Consider the following 14,111-nt stretch of genomic DNA (forward strand, 5'->3'; position numbering starts at 1 on the left):
AGTATTCCAACAACATGCTTTTTCTGAGTAACAAAGATGTCCCCACCCTTGAGGACAAGGAATAAAGTGGAGGCTCTTATTCCTCTTACAGTCACTTGCTTGTCTCTGCAAATGTTCAAGAGAAATTTTAAATCAACTGTCTTTTGGAGATACTAGACCCATGTTCTAAACTATGCTGCACATCAGAATCACATGAGTAGCTTGTAAGAATACAAGTTCCCAAGATCCACACTGGACCAGTAAAATCCAAATCTCAGGGACCTTGGCATTGGCAGTAATCATAAGCTTCAAGCAATCCTGATGTGCACCAGGGTTGATAACCACTGACTAACTTCTCTACTCCAGTATGACTTTTTTGCCAGTTCAGGCTCTGGGCCCACAAATTGGGCAGCTGTACACATGAAAACACACTTGGTTAAGAATATTTCTAAGTAGAGGGGGAGGAGCCAAGATGGTGGAAAAGCATGGACGTTTTTTTTGTGTGTCTCATGTCCATTAAATAGAGCCAGATCAACACTAAACCTTCCTGTACACCTAGAAAACTAATTTGAGGATTAACACAAAAATCTGCACAACCTAAACCACAGAGCTCAGCAGGTACTTGGTGCAGAGAGGTGAACTGGGGGAGAGAGAAGCCACAGAGGGCAGGGAGTTGTTTTTGCTTGTGGAGACAGGATGAAGATGGGGGGAGAGTATGGGAAAAACATGCCCCCCCAAAAAGCAGCTGGAGAGAAAGTGGAAAAGTGGAAACAGCCATGGGGACTGAACTAAAAAAGGAGAAAGGAAAGGATTTAAATTCCATCAAGACTCTGTAAACAGGGGGAGCACAGAGTCTGAAACTCTGCAGCTCAATACTTGATGGTGCTCTGGTGGGAAGGGTGAATCCCTGGGAGCAGAGTAGAGTCTGGGAGGTCCTCAGGCCACATAGGAGAAGTGGCTCCACTGATAGAAAGACATTTGGTAACGGCTGTGCAGTCACCGAGTCCCAGCAGACCCCAGAGAACAAGGTTGTTACTGGTGAAGCCTGGTGCCAGATGTGTATTGTGATTTTCCATAATCCATGAAAAACTGCTGCTACACAATCATGTGAACTTTTCCTGGGGCAGGCTGGCACCCAGGCGCAGTCTCTGGACATTGGCAGCAGAACAGTCCCACGAATGTTCCTGGGTATGGCTGGCACCTGGCCATTGCTTGGTGAGACCCTTCCCCAGAGAATCTGAGTGGATCAAAGTTGAAGGGCCTCAGAATTGAGGGGTTGGGAAACACAGCTGCATCTGAGATAAAACTCATGAGGGAGGTGCCACCTGGCAACCTAACAGCTTGGTCACAGACAGTGTAAAAGTGCAGAGTGGATGGAAGCCAGAGACAAAGGACTGGTGTGCGATTGCTGGCAGAAGGAGCACAGAGTGCTGATACTAGAGACTGGGTAGCTGGGTGACACCCCTCCTTCACATGCGCAGTCACACCTACAAGCACCACAACAATCCATCCACTAAGCTAAGCTGTGCCATCTAGTGGAGAATGGAGCCATTACACTAAGCCCCACCCAACAGGGCCAACCTCGCTCTTCAGGCACACCACAAATCTCTCCACCTGCTTAGTTTGTGGACTATGAAATGTTTCATAGTTTGAATTCTAGGGGAAAACGTATTTCATTGTATTTCAGTCTGTTAACTGGTCCATCTATTGAATTTTCTTTTTTTATTTGTTTCTTTTTTTTCTTGAATACAGAAAGAGAAAAAATCTATTTTTATTTCCAATTTTTATTAAAATTTTATTTTTATTTTTCTCCTATATTTCTTACATTTTGTAAATTTTTCAAATTATTTTATTTCCATCATTTCATTTTATTCTATTTCATTGTATTCATTTTCTCAAATTTTCAAATGTTTTCCTTTTTTTTCTTGTTTTTCCCCCTTTACTGCCATTTTCTCTAATCTACCAAGCTCCTTTCAATAAACAGGCCAAAACACACCTAGAGTCTAGCATCATTTAATTGATTTGTGTGTGTGTGTGTTGTTTTTAATTTTTTAATTTTAATTTTTTTTACCTTATTAATTCCTTTTCTTCCTTCAAATGATGAAACAAAGGAATTCACCCCAAAAGAAAGAGCAGGAAGAAACAACAGCTAGGGACTTAGTCAATACAGATACAAATAATATGTCTCAACCAGGATTTAGAATCACGATAAAAAGAATACCAGCTGGGGTCTAAAGTAGATTAGAATTCCTCTCTGCGGAGATAAAAGAAGTAAAATCTAGTCAGGATGAAATAAAAAATGATATAACTGAGCTGCAATCTCGAATGGCTGCCATGGCAGCAAGAATGGATGAGGCAGAGCAGCAAATCAGTGATATAGAGGACAAACTTATGGAGAATAATGAAGCAGAAAAAAAGGGAGACTCAAGCAAAAGAGCACAATTTAAGATTTAGAGAAATCAGTGACTCATTAAAAAGGAACAACATCAGAATCATAGGGGTCCAGAAGATGAAGAGAGAAAAAAAGGGGTAGAAGTGTTATGCGAGCAAATCATAGTGGAAAACTTTCCTAACTGGGAACAGACACAGACATTAAAATCCAATAAGCACGGAGGACTCCCATAAGATTCAACAAAAACCGACCATCAACAAGGCATATCATAGTCAAATTCACAAAATATTCAGGCAAGGAGAGAATCATACAGCAGCAAGGGAAAAAAAGTCCTTAACCTACAAGGAAAGACAGATCAGGTTTGCAGCAGACCTATTCACAGAAACCTGGCAGGTCAGAAAGGAGTGGCAGGATATATTCAATTTTGAATATGCAAAATATGTAACCAAGAATTCTTTATCCATCAAGGCTGTCATTCAAAATAGGAGAGATTAAAATTTTCCCAAACAAAAACGAAAGGAGTTTGTGACCACTAAACCAGCCCTGCAAGAAACTTTAAGGGGGACTCTCTGAAGGGAGAAAAGATGAAAAAATAAAACAAAGCAAAACAAAACAAAAGCAACAAAGACTAGAAAGGACCAGAGAACACCACCAGAAACTCCAACTCTACTGGCAACATATGGCAAAAAACTCTAAATGTCAGTGGACTAAGTGCTCCAATCAAAAGACATAGGGTAACAGAATGGATAAGAAAACAAGATCCATCTATATGCTGTTTACAAGAGACCCACTTTAGAACTAAAGACACCTTCAGATTGAAAGTAAGGGCATGGAGAACCATCTATCGTGCTAATGGTCAACAAAAGAAAGCCAGAGTATCCATACTTATACAATCTAGACCTTAAAATAAAGACTGTAACAAGAGATGAAGAAGGACATTATATCATAATTAAGGGGTCTATCCACCAAGAAGACCCAACAATTGTAAACATTTGTGGTCAAGTGTGAGAGCACTCAAATATATAAATCAATTAATCACAAACATAAAGAAACTCGTTGATAATAATACCATAATACTAGGGGACTTCAACACCCCACTTACAACAATGGGCAGATCACCTAAACAAAATATCAATAAGGAAACAACGGCTTTGAATGACACACTGGACCAGATGGACTTAACAGATATATTAAGAACATTTCATCCTAAAGCAGTGGAATACACATTCTTCTCCAGTGCACATGAAATGTTCTCCAGAATAGATCACATACTGGGACACAAATCAGCCCTCAACAAGTACAAAAAGATTGAGATCATACCATGCATATTTTCAGACCACATGTATGAAACTCAAAATCAACCACAAGAAAAAAATTGTAAATGTAACAAATACTTGGAGAGTAAAGACCATCCTACAAAAGAATGAATGGGCTAACCGAGAAATTAAAGAGGAAATTAAAAAGTACATGGAAGCCAATGAAAATGATAACACCACAGCCCAAAGCCTCTGGGATGCAGCAAAGGTGGTCATAAGATGGAAGTATACAGCAATCCAGGTTTTCCTAAAGAAGGAAGAAAGGTCTCATACACAACCTAACCTTACACCTTAAAGAGCTGGAAAAAGAACAGCAAATAAAACCCCAAACCAAAAGAATACAGGAAATAATAAAGATTAGAGCAGGAACCCCCCCCCCCAAAAAAACAACAAAACAACCAAACAACAAAACAAACAAAAAAACAGTAGAACAGATCAATGAAACAAGAAGCTGGTTCTTTGAAAGAATTAACAAAATTGGTAAACCCCTAGCCAAAAAGAAAAAGGAAAGCACCCAAATAAGTAAAATCAAGAATGAAAGAGGAGAGATCACAACCAACACAGCAGAAATAAAAACAATAATAAGAGAATATTATGAGCAATTATATGCCAATAAAATGGGCAGTCTAGAAAAAATGGACAAATTCTTAGAAACATATAAACTACCAAAACTGAAACAGGAAGAAATAGAAAATATGAACGGACCCATAACCAGTAAAGAAATCGAATTAGTAATCAAACATTTCCCAAAAAGCAAGAGTCCAGGGCTAGATGGCTTTCCGGGGAAATTCTACCAACATTTAAAAAAGAGTTAACACCTATTCTTTTGAAGCTGTTCCAAAAAATACAAATGGGAGGAAAACTTCCAAACTCTTTCTATGAAGCCAGCATGGCCTTGATTCCAAAATCAGGCAAAGACCCCACTAAAAAGGAGAACTATAGACCAATTTCCCCAATGAACATGGATGCAAAAATCGTCAACAAGATATTAGCCAACCAGATCCAACAATTCCTTAAAAAAATTATTCACCATGACCAAGTGGGATTTATACCTGGGATGCAGGGCTGGTTCAATATTTGCAAAACAATCAATAAGATACATCACATTAATAAAAGAAAGGACAAGAACCACATGATCCTCTCAATAGATATAGAGGAAGCATTTGACAAAAGACAGCATCCTTTCTTGATAAAAACCCTTAAGAAAGTAGGGATAGAAGGATCATACCTCAAGATCATAAAAGCCATGTATGAAAGACCCAACACTAATATCATTTTCAATGGGAAAAAAATGAGAGCTTTCCCCATAAGGTCAGGAACAAGATGGGGATGTCCGATCTCGCCACTGTTATTCAACATAGTATTGGAAGTCTTAGCCTCAGCAATCAGACAACACAAAGAAATAAAAGGCATCCAAATCGGCCAGGAGGAGGCCAACCTTTCACTCTTCACAGATGACATGATACTCTATATGGAAAATCCAAAAGATTCCACCAAAAAACTGCTAGAACTGATCCATGAATTCAGCAAAGTTTCAGGATATAAAATCAATGCACAGATATCGGTTGCATTCCGATACACTAATAAGGAAGCAACAGAAAGAGAAATCAAGAAATGGATCCCATTTACAATTACACCAAAAGCCATAAAATATCTAGGAATAAATAAGTGAAAAATATATACACTGAAAACTATAGAAAGCTTATGAAACAAATTGAAGAAGACACACAAAAAATGGAAAACTATTCCATGCTCCTGGATTGGAAGAACAAATATTGTTAAAATGTCAATACTAACCAAAGCAGTCTACGTAGTCAATGCAATCCCTATAAAAAATAACAGCAGCATTCTTCACAGAACTAGAACAAAGGGTCCTAAAATTTGTAATGAGCCATAAAAAAACCCGAATAACCAAAGCAATCCTGAAAAAGAAAACCAAAGGTGGAGGCATTACAATCCCAGACTTCAAGCTATATTACAAAGCTGTAATCATGAAGACAGTATGATACTGGGACAAAAACAGACACTCAGATCAACGGAACAGAATAGAGAGCCCAGAAATGGACCCAAAAACATATGGCCAACTATTCTTTGACAAAGCAGGAAAGAATATTCAATGGAATAAAGACAGTCTGTTCAGCAAGTGGTGCTGGGAAAACTGGACAGCGACATGCAGAAGAATGAACCTGGACCACTTTCTTACACCAGACACAAAAATAAACTCAAAATGGATGAAAGACCTAAAAGTAAGACAGGAAGCTATCAAAATCCTCAAGGAGAAAGCAGGCAAAAACCTCTTTGATCTTGGCTGCAACAACTTCTTACTCAACACATCTACAGAGGCAAGGGAAACAAAAGCAAAAAAAAAAAAAAAAAACTATTGGGACCTCATCAAAATAAAAAGCTTCTGCACAGTGAAGGAATCAATCAGCAAAACTAAAAGGCAACTGACAGAATAGGAGAAGATATGTGCAAACAACATATCAGATAAAGGACTAGTATTCAAAATCTATAAAGAACTTCTCAAACTCAACATCCAAAAAGCAAAAATCCAGTGAAGAAATGGGCAAAAGACATGAATAGACACTTCTCCAAAGAAGACATCCAGATGGCCAACCGACACATGAAAACATGCTTAACATCACTCATCATCAAGGAAATACAAATCAAAACCACAATGAGATACCACCTCACACCTGTCAGAATGGCTAACATTAACAACAGATGTTGTTGAGAATGTGGAGAAAGAGGATCTCTCTTGCATTGTTGGTTGGAATGCAAGCTGGTGGAGCCACTCTGGAAAACAGTATGGAAGTTCCTCAAAAAAATTAAAAATAGAACTACCCTACGACCCAGCAATTGCACTACTAGGTATTTATCCAAGGGATACAGGTGTGCTGTTTTGAAGGGACACATGCACCCCAATGTTTATAGCAGTACTATCCACAATAGCCAAAGTATGGAAAGAGCCCAAATGCCCATTGATGTATGAATGGATAAAGGAGACGTGGTATGTGTATACAATGGAGTATTACTCAGCAATCAAAAAGAATGAAATCTTGCCATTTGCAACTACGTGGATGGAACTAGAAGGTATTATGCTAAGTGAAATTAGTCAGAGAAAGACAAATATCATATGACTTCACTCATATGATGGCTTTAAGATACAAAACAGGTGAACATAAGGAAAGAGAAGCAAAAATAATATAAAAACAAGGAGGGGGACAAAAACACAAGGGTCTCTTAAATATGGAGAATAAACAGAGGTTTGCTGGAAGGGTTGTGGGAGGGGGGATGGGCTAAATGGATAAGGGGCACTAAGGAATCTATTCCTGAAATCATTGTTGCACTATATGCTAACTAACTGGATGTAAATTTTAAAAAATAAATTAAAAAAAATATTTCTAAGTAGAAATGGCACTGAACAACAAGTAAGAATAATCTGACCTAGACTAGAAAGATGTTTTGATTTACATAACTCACCAAAAGATGTAATGGAATGACCTCCAGTTTGTTCCTACTACTTGCTTTTTTCATAAGATGGATGAATAAAGCAAGGAATAATATATATATTTAATATATATTATATATAATTAATATATTATACATATATTAATTTCATGCACACACATACAGACACACACAAGTTTTGTTATAATTCTTTGCTCTAACTAAAGAACTATTGGCCCTGTGGTGCTACATAAGAGAACTTCTATCATATTAACAAATAATAGAAAAAAAGTGCTTCACTTCCTTGGTATAAGTAAGTACTCTTTCAATACTGAGGAGCTTCTAGTACCCAAAGGGAAGAATGTCAGAAATTGACACAGTGACAGAATTCGGTGAGATTTTCAGTTGGAGATTCCTGCTTGGCAGGTTTGAAATCACAGTACCATTTGTAGACCACTCCAGTCTTTGCTGGATGGTACTAAGTTTGGAAAGCCATGACAGGGAGAGATGGGAAACTTACTTCTCCATTTCAGAAAAAAAATATAAATCATTGATCGCAAAGTTGACAACGATAATCCTGTGGCCAAATATACGACGCTTCATAAGGATTATATCTTCATTCTCAAGGTCTGTACTACGGACGTTTGCGACATTTGCAGTTGGTCGTCCTGATACATTTGGTGATATGGAGAAATCTGAGAGAGAAGCAGGAAAGAATTAAAATCGAATTTGATCAAGTCACTCATAAACTTGAAGCCTCCAACTTGGACATAACTAAGATGAAGAAAGGAAACCGGACCCATCTTTGAGCCTATTGAAAGAGTGATTTCCTACCTACCCTTGGGCTCAACTTTTTACTTTGACTTGAAGTACTGCTGAAAAAGCCATACGCTCAGATGGCATGACAACATACACACACACGCACGCACACACACACACACACACGCACAAATCACTGTGTACTGAAAGCACAAAACAACTGTGTTTTCCTGGTGCTTGTTTCGTAGAAATATGATTGCACTGTAGTTATGCTAATCCCTAACATTTCTGCAGAAAGTGAATATACAGATGTGACCTTCAAAATGGAGTCTGTGATTCTGATGATGCTTATTCAAGGTTTATCAGGGAAGTAATTTAGAAGTAAACTGGGGAAGCAGCACAACAAAAAAGCCAAACATCAAGAGTAAAGAAATTTATTAAAGAAACAGAGATAAGGGCACCAGAGTAGAAAACAGACAGGAATGAGTAAAGATGAACATAGAAGATTCTAGAAGGTTTGGATTGTGTCTCAAAAAAAAAAACTTATTTTAGAAAGTTTCTTGACTAGGATATATCTAAAGAAGTCCATTCATAGGGATTTGGGGCTGTATTTGGCATGTAGACCCTAGTTAATTGACTGGCTGGGGTTAAGAAAATTGTCTAATCCAGCTCTAGGATTTACTATTTTTCCTGTAAAATCCAATATTGTGGATATCTGTTCAAAAATCATTGATGTGGGTGTGGTGCTTCCTATGGCATAAGTGGGATTCCTTTTGGAGCAGTGTTACATATAAGATGGGAGGGTACTACAACATCAATAAATAGCTAACACCTATTATGTTCCAGACACTGTGCTAGGTCCTAGGGTTATAGTACCAACTAAAACAAAAAGCTACTCCTTCTATCTTACAATCTGTATCTCTTAGAGTTGAGTTTGAAGGGGGAAAAAAAGTCAGAACAGGAAAGTTGGTGTGGTGGTCAGAGATTTTAGGAAGAGAGGGTGCTAAATTCACTCAAGAAATCTGAGAGCAGTGATATAAACCAACTCTGGTAGGGAAGGGGAGATCTGATTTGTAACATTTGCTGATTTCTATAATAAATACTTCTATCATAGTTGATTTCAAGCTATTGATGGCTCACAAAATGCCCTGAATATTTGACAGTTGACTTTCAATTGGATTAAGATTGTCATGTTGGATTATTTTTTTTTCAAAGCAAGACCCAACTCTATACTGGCTACCAGAAGAGCAATTTATTTTTTTAATGTTTTTAATGTTTATTTATTTTTGAGAGAGAGAGAAACAGAGAGAGACAGAGAGAGACAGAGAAGGGGAGGGGCAGAGAGAGGGAGATACAGAACTCAAAGTGGGCTCCAGGCTCCACACTACCAGCACAGAGCCAGATGCCGGGTTTGAACTCATGAGCCGTGAGATCGTGACCTGAGCCAAAGTTGGATGTTTAACCAACTGAGCCCCCCAGGCCCCCCAAAAGAGCACTTTAAATGTAGGGAATAACTAGGTTATAAATAAAACAATGGGAAAATACAATATTGCTAACACTAATAAAAAGAAAGCTGGAGTGCCTATTTTAATATCAAAGTAGATTTCGGAGAAAAGAGTATTACCAAGGGTAAAGAAAGGGTTTTTTAAAAATATAACTTATTGTCAAATGAGCACCCAGTGCTCATTCCAACAAGTGCCCTCCTCAATGCCCATCACCCACTTTCCCCTCTCCACCCCCCATCAACTCTCAGTTTGTTCTCTGTATTTAAGAGTCTCTTATGGTTTGCCTCCCTCCCTCTCTGTAACTTTTTTTCCCCCTTCCCTTCCCTCATGGACTTCTGTTAAGTTTCTCAAGATTCGTATATGAGTGAAAACATATGATATCTGTCTTTCTCTGATTGACTTATTTCACCAGTTCTATCCACATTGCTGCAAATGGACGGATTTCATTCTTTCTCATTTCTAAGCAGTATTCCATTTTATATATAAGCCACATCTTCTTTATCCATTCATCAATTGATGGACACTTAGGCTCTTTTCATAATTTGGCTATTGTTGAAAGAGCTGCTATAAACATTGGGGTATATGTGCCCCTATGGATCAGTAATCCTGTATTCCTTGAGTAAATTCCTAGCAGTGCTATTGCTGAGTCAAAGGGTGGTTCTATTTTTAATTTTTTGAGGAACTTCCACACTGTTTTCCAGAGTGGCTGCACCAATTTGCATTCCCACCAACAGTGCAAGAGCGTTCCCATTTCTCCACATCCTCACCAGGATCTACAGTTTCCTGATTTGTTTGTTTTAGTCACTCTGACCAGTGTGAGATGATATTTCAGTGTGGCTTTGATTTGTATTTCCCTGATGATGAGTGACGTTGAGCATCATTTCATATATCTGTTGGCCATCTGGATGTCTTCTTTGGAAAAGTGTCTATTCATGTCTTCTGCCCATTTCTTCACTGGATCATTTATTTTTCATGTGTTGAGTTTGATAAGTTCTTTATAGATTTTGGATACTAGCCCTTTATCTGATATGTCATTTGCACATATCTTTGCCCATTCTGTTGGTTGCCTTTTAATTTTGTTGACTGTTTTCTTTGCAGTGAAGAAACTTTTTATCTTGATTAGTTCCAAGTAGTTCATTTTTGCTTTTAATTCCCTTGCCTTTGGAGATGTGTCAAGTAAGAAATTGCTGCAGCTGAGGTCAAAGAGGTTGTTGCCTGCTTTCTCCTCTAGGGTTTTGATGGTTTCCTGTCTCACATTCAGGTCCTTTATCCATTTTGAGTTTACTTTTGTGTATGGTGTAAGAAAGTGGTCTAGTTTCATTCTTCTGCATGTTGCTGTCCAGTTCTCCCAGCACCATTTGCTAAAGAGACTGTCTTTTTTCCATTGGATATTCTTTCCTGCTTTGTCAAAGATTAGTTGGCCATACATTTGTGGGTCCATTTCTGGGTTCTCTATTCTATTCCATTGGTCTACGTGTCTGCTTTGTGCCAATACCATACTGTCTTGATGATTACAGCTTTGTAGTAGAGGCTAAAGTCTGGGACTGTGATGCATCCCACTTTGGTTTTCTTATTCAATATTACTTTGGCTAGTCAGGATCTTTTGTGGTTCCATACAAATTTTAGGTTTGTTCTAGCTTTGAGAAGATAGCTAGTGCAATTTTGATCGGGATTGTACTGAATGTGTAGATTGCTTTGGGTAGTATTGACATTTTAATCATATTTATTCTTCCAGTTCATGAGCATGGAATGTTTTTCCATTTCTTTGTGTCTTCTTCAATTTCCTTCATAAGCTTTCTATAGTTTTCAGCTGACAGATATTTTACATCTTTGGTTGTGATTATTCCTAGATATTTCATGTTTCTTGGTGCAATTGTAAATGGAATAAGTTTCTTTATTTCTCTTTCTGTTGCTTCATTATTGGTGTATAAAAATGTAACCAATTTCTGTAGATTGATTTTGTACCGTATGACTTTGCTGAATTCATATATTAGTTCTAGCAGTCTTTTGGTGCAGTCTTTTGGGTTTTCCAAATGGAGTATCATGTCATCTGTGAAAAGTGAAAGTTTTACTTCTTCTTTGCCAATTTTTATGCCCTTTATTTCATTTTGTTGTCGGTTGCTGATGCTAGAACTTCCAACACTATGTTAAACAACAGTGGTGAGAGTGGACATCCCTGTCATGTTCCTGATCTCAGGGAGAAAGCTCTCAGTTTTTCCCCATTGAGGATGATATTAGCTGTGGACTTTTCATATATGGTTTTTATGATGTTTAAGTATGTTCCTTCTATCCAGACTTTCTTGAGGGTTTTTATTAAGAAAGGATGCTATATTTTGTCAAATGCTTTTTATGCATCTATTGACAGGATCATGTGGTTCTTATCCTTTCTTTTATTAATGTGATGTATCACATTGATTGATTTGCGAATATTGAACCAGCCCTGTAGTCCAGGAATGAATCCTATTAGATCATGGTGAATAATTGTTGAATTTGATTTGCTAGTATCTTGTTGAGAATTTTGGATCCATGTTCATCAGGGATATTGGCCTGTAGTTCTCCTTTTTTATGGGGTCTCTGTCTGGTTTGTGAATCAAAGTACTACTGGCTTCATAGAATGATTCCAGAACTTTTCTTCCATTTCTATTTTTTGGAGTAGCTTGAGAAGGATAGATATTAACTCTGCTTTAAATGTCTGGTAGAATTCCCCAGGGAAGCCATCTGATCCAGGACTCTTATTTGTTGGGAGACTTTTGATAACTGGTTCAATTTCTTCGCTAGTTATGGGTCTGTTCAAATTCTCTATTTCTCCCCTTTTGAGTTTTGGTAGTGTGTGAGTGTTTAGGAATATGTCCATTTCTTCCAGGTTGTCCAGTTTATTGGCATATAATTTTTCATAGCATTCCCTGATAATTGCTTCTGATAAGTGTTTCTGAGGGATTGGTTGTAATAATTCCATTTTCATTCATGATCTTATCTATTTGGGTCCTCTCCTGTGATTCCCATGCCTGGCGCTTGACTGGGATTCAAATTCTCGCTCAGTGCATCCTGGTACAGGGGAGGTGCGGAGTCCTGGTACTGGGGAAGCTCTGCTCTGCACCCTCAGATAAGTGGCCCCCTGCTGGCAGGCACAGGCAGGCGTTGTCCTGTCCCACAACACTCTAGGAAAGGAATTGCTTTCTCCTACTGCGAACTGCACCCCTGACCTAGCCACCAAGCCGCGGACTGGCTCCCCTCCTGCCCAGGTGCGTGATCTGGGCAGCCGGTCCCAGTCTGGAGAAAGCCCCACAGTTAGAAATTGGATCTTTCTCCCTCCTAGTTCAAGGTTTTTCTGTGGCCAGATATAGTCCTATGCTTCACCAGCCTCTCTTTCTGTTCCCTTTGTCTCTCTGAAGGAGGGGATCCTCCCCTCCATTCCTTTTATCTCTCCCAGTTCCAATCATGCTCCTATGGCCCATCAGGTTGTCCCGGTGGGTCCCTGGAAGCACGACTGTCTCCTTTCTTCCCCGGGCTCTTGGGGTTCAAAATCCTTTGGCTTCAACACTTCTTTGTTTGAGAGACTAGGGAAGTTCTGATCCCCCTACTTCTCTGCCATGTTGGCCCCTTCTCTCCCAAGAAAGTGTTTTTTGTAATGATAAATGGGTCATTGATTGAAGGATATAACAGTCCCAGAAAAGGCTAAATGATAGTGATAGGAAGGAGACTACTGGCCGGTAGATCTCCCACTGAGCTACAGAAGCACTCTTCTTGGGCTCTCTCATACAATACTAAGGATATGGGAAATTAAAGGGGGGGTGACATGGGACTTCCTATCATTCTGGGGCATACAGGTTTGAACTAATTTTATTTAAAAGAAGAAACAAAAGAGCTGGAACTACTCTAAAATCCTAAATGTGAAGCAGTTTGTAAAACATACATACAAAAACTTTTGCAAATTAGAAAATAAAATAATATTTAACAATTCCAATAGAAAAATAGACAAAGGACATAAACAATTCAAAAAAGAATACAAATGACCAATACATAAAAGTGCTCGATTACTAAAGAAATATACATAAGAATGGCACATTATTTTTCATTTACTGGATTGGCAGTTTTTTAAAAAATGCATAATACCCCATGTTAGTGACAATGTGGCACTCATTTATACTGTTGGTGAGAATTTATTTAGTGTGATGTTATTAAAGGACTGAAATTTAACTATTTTTAACCATTTTCCCATTTCTCCCATTTTAAGGAGTTTATTTCATAGAAATAACACAATTGCAAAGTATGTATGTTTTGCAGTATTATTTGTTACAGTGACAATTGGAACAACTCAAGTCATCAAAAGAGATGAAATTTGTCATTAGTTCCTCCAATATTATCTCAGGCACTTTTGGCATCTTATTAATCTCCCATCCATCTGGCCTGATTGCAGTTCCTGCAATGTGCCATCCTCTTTCTTATTTTAGGATCCTATGTAGACCTAGAAATTTCTCCCCTCCTATTTTGTCTAACTTGCTCATTCCTGAAGACAAATTTATGTGATTTTCTAGGAGAAGTCTTCCCTGATCCTACCCTTTGAGTAACTAGGGTCTCCTTGAAATTATCTTTGGGATCACTCACTACATAATAATAGCAATACACTGGTTAACTCTTTTATAGCAATGGGTAAAGATATTTTATATGTATTAACTCACTTAATCTCCACAATAATCTTATGAGAAAAGC

General features: G+C 38.2%; 1 protein-coding gene across 5 annotated transcripts in view; it reads right to left on the reverse strand.

The window, feature by feature from the left end:
* Window positions 1-14,111, reverse strand: part of RGSL1 (regulator of G protein signaling like 1) — a 113,768-nt gene that overhangs the window by 9,737 nt on the left and 89,920 nt on the right. For all 5 annotated transcript variants that reach the window (XR_007458746.1, XR_007458745.1, XM_049634127.1 and 2 more), the window contains exon 16: window positions 7,658-7,832. Coding sequence is in view for 3 of the 5 variants with exons in the window: in XM_049634127.1 (XP_049490084.1) it covers window positions 7,658-7,832 (175 nt within the window). In the remaining 2 variants the exon portion in view is untranslated. The remainder of the gene's footprint in view (window positions 1-7,657; window positions 7,833-14,111) is intronic.

The sequence above is a fragment of the Panthera uncia genome, chromosome F1 (genome assembly GCF_023721935.1).
Source record: "Panthera uncia isolate 11264 chromosome F1, Puncia_PCG_1.0, whole genome shotgun sequence".
NCBI lineage: Eukaryota > Metazoa > Chordata > Mammalia > Carnivora > Felidae > Panthera > Panthera uncia.